Below are 9,452 nucleotides of genomic sequence, written 5' to 3' on the forward strand. Positions count from 1 at the left end.
TAAATCCCCGGCAACGGCGCTAAAAACTTGATGCGCCCTCACCTAACTTGAGATGAGAACTCACTAAGGGATAAGTGTACCCCGTCCTTATCAAGTAATAAATTTCTGGTTAAGTCCAGGTTATCGTCCACAGGATTTATTTCTGCAAGTATCGAGCTACTTGGTTTCAGGCGTTATCTAGGCTTAGGGGGGTTTTGAGTTGGTTTTTCTAAGTTAATCTACTCCTAGGTTGATTTATACTATTCCTAGCTAAGTTATCTGATTCTAACTAAGTTATTCTACGCCTAATTAAGTTACTCTACCCCTAATTAAGTTAAACTACTCCTAAGTGATCTTTTACCAATGCAATTAACCGAAGGAACATGAAGGGATACGATGATAATGAAAATAGAATGTTTAAACAATTGATTTGAAACCTAAGTCACTTGTGTCCAAGGAGATTAACCCGACCTATCCTCCTAAAGTCCCTAGTTCGTGATTCCCTTATAAGGCCGAAACTAGCTCTAAGGCTCAGTAATTTGGGCTTAATCTTCTATAGGGTCGTCAATCCTATAGGCACTGACTAGGTCAGATTCAGCTCGCAATATGTGCCAACCTAATTTTGGGATTATTGAATGAGTTAAACCAATCAGACAAAGCGTAAGACAAAGATTAAAACATCAAACCAACAATTGAATAAACAAGAACTATAATGTATATCAAAGATGGAAACATTGTCACGAAGTTACAATAAACCTAGAATTCATAGCATGTATCAAAGGCTAGACAGAATGTAAAAGAAGAAAAATCCCTTTCAGGGAACCTGTCTACCAATGCAGGCGTCTTTCTAGGATTTAAGGATGAAGCTTGAGCAATTCTCGGTGAATGGAGCTTCGGAGGTGTCTTCAATGGAGGTTTGAAGGATATGGAGGAGGTGGAGAGGATTTGTCAAGGTGAAAAGCTAAGAAAATTACAAAAGAAAAAGATATCTAATTTACAATGAAAAAATCCTATTTATAGACGCGTCTCGGGCCTCGTTTTGACCTATTTTCGTGTCCTTATTGGTGTAGGAAGACGTGGGGCCGAACGTGGCTTCGTGGGGGCGGAATTGGTCTTTTTGATCAATTCCCGTAGGGCTGCTCGCCGAGCAGGGCAGGCTGCTCGACGAGCAGGGCTGCTCGCGACGAGCAGCCCCCTGCTCGCCGAGTAGGCGCCTGGTGGCCTGCTCGGCGAGCAGAAATGGCCCACGGGGCCCTGCTCGCCGAGCGTTTTTGCCCGAAGCGTGCTCGAATCTCGCCGAGTGTCCTCTAAGTCCTTTTTCGTCCGAACTTACACCTGCACACGCATAAAAACTCCGAAAACCATTAGTCCAAAAGCCAAATTGATCCGTCAATCGCTTATTTTGAGCAAACGCTTCGTTTGGTGCGACTTTTGACGGACCAATTAGCTTCAAAAGATAATGGAATCCTAATATGCATGCTATTTCGGCCGTATTTGCCTAAATTGATCACAAAACGAGCCTAAACGACGAAAAGTAAATAGAACGTTTCCAATTCCTAACTAACTCACACAAAAGCATTTAAATGCGAGAATTGCTCGCTTATTAACCAAATAACTCTAAAACCCGTCCTAAAACCGTACCCAAAGATAGGGGTTTTTGACCCCTATCAGTTTACATTAAATTTTTGGTATATTTTCCAATAATCACGATTAAAACAAATAAAAATAAGCAGATTTTTAAATTTCTCTCACCAGAAGACGATCCTGCGGTAGAAGAAAATCATCCGTCTCGACCCCTCGTCACGACGCCACGAGGTATGGGGATAGTATCAGAACTAGGACGAGGCATAGAGTCATCTCCATCCATCTCTATATCAGCCGCCTCATCCTGTCCCTCAGCACGCTCCGCCTGTGCTGCATGTGCCCTCCGGGCGTCCGCCATGAACCGCTGCTGCTCCGTCGCTCCCGCCGAGCAGATGCAGTAACAGGACGTGAAGACGTGTGTCTGCGGTCAGATCCCGCCTCATCCTGTAATATTATTTATTTATTATATTCAATTTACCGTTTTTTTATGTGTTCGGATCTGCCTACGCCCGGTTCGTACAATTTTTTTTTTAAAAAAAAACAAAATTTGGCCTATTTTTTGCCTGGACGGGTGGCTTACACCACATGGCCAACAGACCAAACGGGTGCGGTGCACCAGTCGGCCATAGGGCCGAATGGTGCGCCGCAAACGTTTGGCCCGTTGGCCAAACGGGCGCGGCGCGCGTTCCACCATAAGGTGGAACTCGCGGCGCATACTTGTTCCACCGTAGGTGGAACGCGTGCGCCGCGCGTTCCACCTTATGGTGGAACGCGTACGCCGTGCGTTCCACCATATGGTGGAACGCGCGGCGCATACTTGTTCGTGCGTTCCACCATAGGTGGAACAAGTAAATCGCACCCGTCTGGTGCGATTTCTGAGATTTTTTCCTCCGATTTCGGAGGCAAAAATCATGATTTCGTTCATAATTTTAACGGAAAAACTTACCGTAATACCCATATATCCTTTGTCCATGCCTACTTTTGGTGCCATGTCGTTTTAGCTTGGTTTTTTGAAAATGGAAAGAAAGTAGAGAGGATTTGGAATTTTCAAATTTCTTGTTTGAAATAATGAGAAGGGCAATATGGTCAACAGGGTGCGGTGAACCGGAATTAGGGGGTGGTATATAGTCGCTCACAAAAAAAAATTGTAATTAAAGGTAAATTAGTCATTTACTATTAGGTGGGTCCACTTTTATTTTTTAAGAGATTAAAAGTACCGAAGTGTCATATTGATTAGGATTGACCGGTCATAATTACCGGTTATACGTTTTAGTGTGAGGTCATTAAAAATTTGTAAGGTTATACATCAAAATATAAAAATAGGTAAATGTTATACACCGCGTATGTAATTTATCCCTGAGAGATGATACTTAAAAAGTGTCTGACGAGTTTCGAAATGAAATCGGATAAACAAGAAAAAATATTATTAATTGATTAGTTAACTAAAAAATATAAAAATGAAAAAAAAATTAATTATAAAAAAATCTTTGGTGGAATGCAAAACATTTTTAAATTAAAAGAATTAAATTTAACTCAAATGATGGAATGCAAAATATTTTTAAATTAAAAGAATTAAAATAAACTCCAAACTTATTGAAAACAATTGACGCATAGGAATGGAGATTGAAACAATAAAAGTTAAAACAAAAACTAAAGGAATAAAATAAAATTTAAAAAATTTAAAACATTAATTGTTTGCTTCTTTCTTTGTTAACTTACTTGTTTTGTTAACAATAAAGTAACAACTGGGTGGGTGTTCGTGTTTCCAAATTCATGTAACAACCCACAGACTTGCTCTAACCCCTACTACCCCCAAAACTTATGCTAAAAAAGTACATCACTCGTAGAAAAGTGTAAATACCAAAAACACCCCCATGATGTCAATATTTTGGCAGTAGTGGGGTATTTAAGGAAGTGGAACATTGAAATCGGAATGAAGCAGGTATAACCTTTTCCGGAAAGCAGGTAATATATATAAAAAGCAGTACAATTTCAGCAGAAAATAAATCAATGGCGATGAACCTTTTGTTGGGGTTGCATGTCACAATGAGTTCAAAAGGCAGTGGTGCCTGCGGCGGAGGAGGAGGAGGTGGGTTTCCTTCATTTCTTCCGAAGGATGTTGAGAAAATCAAAGACCCTTTTGCTAGATCTCTGGCTCGCAGAATTAAAAGGCTTCCTGTCCAGGTGCATTTCATACTTCCATTTTCTCAAACTTTTTTTTTTCTCTGGAAATATGGTAATTAGTTTTTTTTTTTTTTTTTTTAAAGAACTGCTATGGTGATTAGTTAGTTGTTGCGAAGTGATTCTTGAAAAAGTTTTATAAAAAAATTTGCTATTAAATTTCAATTAATTAGTTTGAGATAAACGTACAATGCTAAGTAATTTTATCTTTCACCTGGTGTTTGTTAGAAGGGATAAAAAGTGAATAAAGACACACAAAAACTGAGACAAGTTATCCCATAAGTCTTATTGATATGTTATACCCAACGTGGGTGGTAGAAGGAGGTTGGATAATGTTATACCAACAGGGATGGTATAAGGAGGTTGGATAATCCCTCATATTAATGCCTCAGATGAACCCTATGTAATTTAAATTAAGTTAAAATAGTAAAACGTATTATTTTATCCTTATACCTATTCCACGTACCAAACATTGAATAATAATTCCCGATTATCATACTTTTATCTTTATCATAGAATGCCAAACACCCCATTAACATCTAAATGATATAAATTTTTACGATAAATAGTAAATTTACTAGTAAATTAATAAATTAGGACAATTTGATAAATAATTGATTACAAGACGTGAAAAAAATAAAAACAAAATTATTTTAAATAAAAAAATCCAAATATTTTAAGAAATTAAAAATATTAATCTTTAAATTACAAAAATGTTATTTTTAAATAAGAAAAAATATTCGTGTTTATAATAATATCTGAAATTAGCTTAATTTAGAGTAAAATTGCTATTGGCTATCAAATTTAGGGATAAATAAAATTGCATAATTTTAAACGTTAGAGAGGTAAAATTGTAACCTCTTATCCCATTAGTTCCCTGTTTGGGAATTAGCTGTTAGCTGATAGCTGATTACATTAGCTGATTTGACTAGCTGATTGTATAGACCTGTTTGGTAAAAATTAGCTGATTGATAATAGCGGTTTGTGCAAAAAGATGAATAAGGACATTTCTTTTTTTAATTTTAGGACCTGTAAACTAAAAGTAGGGTTAAAGAAGTCCATTAATTTTAATATTGCAAAACGCTAATTGAAAAAGCTCCTAAAAGGAGCTTTTTCAAAATTAGCGTTTTCATCCCAAAACTCTCTCTCAAACCTCTCTCCACCAAACACTCCAATTAGCGGTTTCAATGGTCAAACCGCTAAAGTTGGTCAAAACCGCTATTTTTATCCCAAAACGCTCTTTACCAAACAGGGCCTATGCATTTAAAAATTGAGTGATTAACACTAAATTACAAATTTGAAAAACCTAAATTGTTTAATCCATAATTTAAATTTAAGCACTTTTTTTATAGAAAAATTTAACTAATTTTAAACAACGGATTTAACTCATTTTTTAAAATCTCAATTAATTTTTACATCCCACAGACCACCTACCATATTACTTGAAATAATACAATCAGCCAACTAAAAGAAATATACATATTATTTTATTCGGAAATAATTGATTTTAAAAATAAAAATGTACAAATAACATCGGTTGATTTTGATAAAGTATAGTACTCTCGAAAATATATGGATTTTCATAAAAAAAATAAAAAAAAATACAGTGCAAGCTCTTCGTGATATTGTCGACATGTTTGTTAGTTTAGTACTATTGTCGACAACCCACCTCGTGGTAAGAGCATGTCCTACCATATGCTTTTAGCTAAAAACATAGTTTACAAAAACATCTATTGGCCCTCTATATTGATTTTTTTTTTTTGAAAAGTACACATTGCATATAGTTTTTTGGAAATGCATATTTACTCCTAAATTTGGTAGAATTTACCGTTAACTTTTCCAGACAAAATCAATTTTATTGAAAATTTGCATGGACTGTGGCATCAGACATTCCAAAAAAGTTTTTCAATAAACCAAAGCAAGTGTTTCGTGTATTTTGACAGACTATTTTAGGTGCTTATGTGATTAATTTATATGTGACAGCGTTGGTTTTTGGCAGGTTGTTTGTAATTGTGTTAGTAACACAATATCCATTTTGACACAATAGTGTTTGTAAGTTAAATAACGTGTCAACTATCACAATATCCATTTTGGCCTTCATCATTTTGTTTCATTATTAGTATTTTTTCCTTTTCATTCAATATGTATTTAATGGTTATTTTATCGAAAGAATACTTTCAGATAATATTTGATAATGGGGTTAACAGATTTATTATATGTCTCTGTATATAGGAAATTATACCCAAATTAAAAAGAATTCATTCACATTTTGTTTGGTTAGCTGTATAAAATCAAGGATTTTATTTCGTTTTGTTTAATTTCTGAATTTGGTAGTTATGAATTTATTATGGTGCGATAATTTTGCAGATGAGTTCTCCAGAAAATTGTATTATGAGTAGTTGTATTAAACCTGTAATACAAAATAAAAGCAGTCCACTGGTTCTCCTGCATTGCTTTGACAGGTGTGCTATTTTAGATACATAGAATATTTAATGTATTTTAGTAAGTTAGTGGCGGATCCAGGATTCACTGATAAGGGTGCGCTCCAATGCTACGAGCATTTGAATTTTTTTTGGTGCCTTTACTCTACAAAAACAAAGCTCCACACAAAGGTCCCGGTCACCGGTGGGTGCTCCAGCCCCCACCGGATCTCGCCTGGATCCGTCCCTGGTACCAGTCTATGATAGAAAGTTGTTTGATGCTGAAATAGTTCACCATTTTATGTTGTTGTTAGCTCTTGTTTAGAATGGAGATGCACATACCCTTTGCTTGAGGAAGCTGGTTTGGAGGCTTGGGCAGTTGATGTTCTTGGCTGGGGTTTTTCTGATTTAGGTTCATTTCTTAAACTTAATACCATCATCAACCCCCTTTTTTAAACTATTATTAATTTCTGTTGCCATTATTGATTCATTATGTTATGAACAGAAACTCGTCCATCGTGCGATGCAGCATCTAAGCGTTGTCATCTCTACCAGGTACCCTTTTGAACTTCAAAATGAATTTATCTATTTCTACCTTACAGTTTCTTTTGCCGGTTGCTTTATAGTGCTTGGTAACTGACTTTAATCCTTTAATACTAGTTTTGGAAGTCGTACATTAAAAGGCCGATGATATTAGTCGGACCAAGCCTTGGAGCTTCTGTTGCAGTAGATTTTACTGTCAATTATCCTGATGCTGTAAGTTATTTCCTATATGCTCAGCTCAGCTGCTGATTTAAATATGAGTTTTCATTTTGATAGCAAGGTGTTCGAACCTTATTGATCAGACTCTGAATGAGCAAGAATACGAGTCTTAACATAGAACAATTTATAGAGGATTTGATTGTCATCTCATCTTAAATCTGGGATGATCAAGTTGAATTTCTAGTTTTCGATCTTTATGCATAGCCCTTATTGTTCTTCCTCATTCATAAAGTATCAGAATTAATGTCTCGTACAGACTAATGGCCGGATCTAAATTTGATATTAGATGGAACTTTTATATTAATTTTTCACTAGAAACATGCTTTCAACTAATAAATAATATATCGGGGCATTATACAGGTCGAAAAGCTGGTCCTGATAAATCCAAGTGTATATGCCGAAGGCACAAAACATCTAGCAAGATTACCAAAAATGGTAGCCTATGCTGGGGTATGTAAATGTTTCCAAGATTCAAAATGTTTTATCTGGTCATTGTGAATCTACTGACTATTTCATGTACCAGGTCTTGTTTTTGAAAAGCCTTCCATTGCGCCTTTACGGAAATATGCTGGCGTTCAATGGTATTCCGTTCTCTACAATCTTAGATTGGACTAATGTAAGCATTTTTTGCTCTCCCTGAAAATGTTTCTTTGATGAGATTAGAATTAAGAATGAATGATGAACCTTTGAATTTCTTGATGGTAATTTTCATTTGTTACGTAACTTGAGTTGTTAAAGGCGAACAAACTCTAAGGCTATCTTGCATTCATGTTGTGAATGTAGGTCGGTCGCTTGCACTGTCAGCTCCCATGGTGGAATGATGCAACTATCAGCTTTATGTTCAGTGGGGGATATAATGTTATTTCCCAAATAAAACAGGTGAACTATATCATTTTTGTGCTTAAAACAAGTATGGTTCCTAGGCGATGTTCAGGGAATATTTCCTGAACTTCTGAACATGTTTCTTATGTTCGAATTGCAGGTAAAGCAGAAAACTCTTATCATCTGTGGCGAGCTCGATCAGATCATAAGCTACAAACTTGCAGTGGTGAGTTATACTTCTTAACCTGTTAATATGAAAGAGGAAATGTTAATGTCCGCATGTTGATTTGTAGAATTATAAGATCATTAAACCATAACGGGAACGGAAATGGACACTAAACACCGAAACGCTACTGAGGAAAATGAGTATGTAAATGGTGAATGATGAATGATGATATGATATTTGTATTGTTGAATATGTTGCAGCAGCTGCATTCGGAGTTACCGAATGCTATTATACGAGAAATAGCAGAGAGTGGTCATCTTCCTCATGTTGATAAGCCCAATTCTGTTGCCAAATTGATCATTGAATTTGCAAAGAGTGATGTACAGCTTAGTTGCCCAAATCAGATTATGCTCAAGTCTTATGTATGTTAATAGTTCCTCTTATCTTCAGTTGAAAATTCTATATATGTTTTTATCCAGTAACTATGTATCTAATCGAGTAAATTACTTCAATGGTACCTGAATTATACCCTAATTCACATTTTAGTATCTGAATCACATTTTGTCTCAAAAATATACCAATGACAACCGGACAATTTAGTACGTCTAGCCAGTCACTAACCAGTCAACACAAATTTTGACCATTTTTAACTAAAATTTTGACTAAATTTTCTCTCTCTTAATTTATTCTCTCTCACCTCTCTTTCATCTTTCCACTCTCTCTCTCTTCGGGTCTTGATGATTGGCTTCATGCCTCACCTCCTTGGGTATGTCTTCAAAGCTGTAATCTTCTCCCTTTTCTTTGTGAACTCTTAAATTAATAGATGAACATAAATTGAAGCATTTGCATTTAATTTTTATTTCAAATTTCAAGAGATAGTTCCTTCAAATACTGGTAATGTTCTTGGTGCGGAAGACAATGGACCTGGCAAAAAATGGCTGGCTCCAGACACCCTACAGGTGGAGAATGGAAACGACCCTTCAATTCCTCAACCACGATTTGATAATGGACCAGGAGATTCACAAAGTGGAGTCTAGGGCATGGAGCAGCGATGAACAAAAGGCCGATTTAGGATTTGAGCTTTCAATTGAGTGAAATTGAGTCTAGGTCCTTGGAGCAGCGATAAACAAACGGCGATTTAGAATTTGAATTGGATTTGCATCGTGGGTTCCTTTGAAGGTTCTTTTTTTTTTCCTGGGTTTCAGAGAAAGTCTTCCATTTCCTGGGTTTCATCTTGCTATTTTTTATCTTTTTTTCTAGATTTTGATTTGTAATTTTAGGTTTTTGTTTTTTTTTTTTTTATTTTACAGAGAACAACCTAAAAAATAACAAAGAGAGGAAAGAATAGGAAAGGGAGTAAAAGAGAAAAACCAAATTTCTAAAACTGGATGGATTTTGATTTACTGAAATAAAAATGGATTTTGATTTTGAGAGAGAAAAAATTGAAGAGACAGTGAATGAAATCGTGGAGAGAGAGAGATAAATGGGAAGAAGGGTAAAATTGTATTTACATACCCATATTTAAATTAAAGACCAGG

General features: G+C 35.8%; 1 protein-coding gene across 3 annotated transcripts; it reads left to right on the top strand.

Annotated features, from left to right (window-relative positions):
• The first annotated feature begins 3,353 nt into the window (after window positions 1-3,353).
• On the top strand, window positions 3,354-9,220 carry LOC136212052 (alpha/beta hydrolase domain-containing protein VTE7). 3 transcript variants are annotated; one of them, XR_010679243.1, is made up of 11 exons: window positions 3,357-3,747; window positions 6,112-6,206; window positions 6,479-6,576; window positions 6,670-6,719; window positions 6,825-6,920; window positions 7,287-7,376; window positions 7,450-7,542; window positions 7,710-7,805; window positions 7,909-7,974; window positions 8,175-8,680; window positions 8,788-9,220. XR_010679243.1 is itself a non-coding variant. In XM_066002752.1 (10 exons), exons 1-10 carry the CDS (start codon window positions 3,574-3,576, stop codon window positions 8,343-8,345), a joined length of 1,026 nt encoding a protein of 341 aa, XP_065858824.1. In that variant the 5' UTR covers window positions 3,354-3,573; the 3' UTR covers window positions 8,346-9,220. The 3 variants fall into 3 exon arrangements, 2 of the variants coding, with proteins under 2 accessions (XP_065858824.1, XP_065858823.1); XM_066002752.1 differs by having other exon boundaries at window positions 3,354-3,747; window positions 8,178-9,220; XM_066002751.1 differs by having other exon boundaries at window positions 8,175-9,220.
• Window positions 9,221-9,452: the final 232 nt, after the last annotated feature.

Source organism: Euphorbia lathyris, chromosome 1 (assembly GCF_963576675.1).
Source record: "Euphorbia lathyris chromosome 1, ddEupLath1.1, whole genome shotgun sequence".
NCBI classification, from domain to species: Eukaryota; Viridiplantae; Streptophyta; class Magnoliopsida; order Malpighiales; family Euphorbiaceae; genus Euphorbia; species Euphorbia lathyris.

Bases quoted from the DNA above. Each gene is read 5' to 3' on its own strand.
- LOC136212052 (XM_066002751.1), top strand. From the start codon at position 3,574: ATGGCGATGAACCTTTTGTTGGGGTTGCATGTCACAATGAGTTCAAAA. The intron at 6,720-6,824 runs GTACCCTTTTGA...CTTTAATACTAG, and splicing joins AGCGTTGTCATCTCTACCAG to TTTTGGAAGTCGTACATTAA. The intron at 7,806-7,908 runs GTGAACTATATC...TTCGAATTGCAG, and splicing joins TTATTTCCCAAATAAAACAG to GTAAAGCAGAAAACTCTTAT.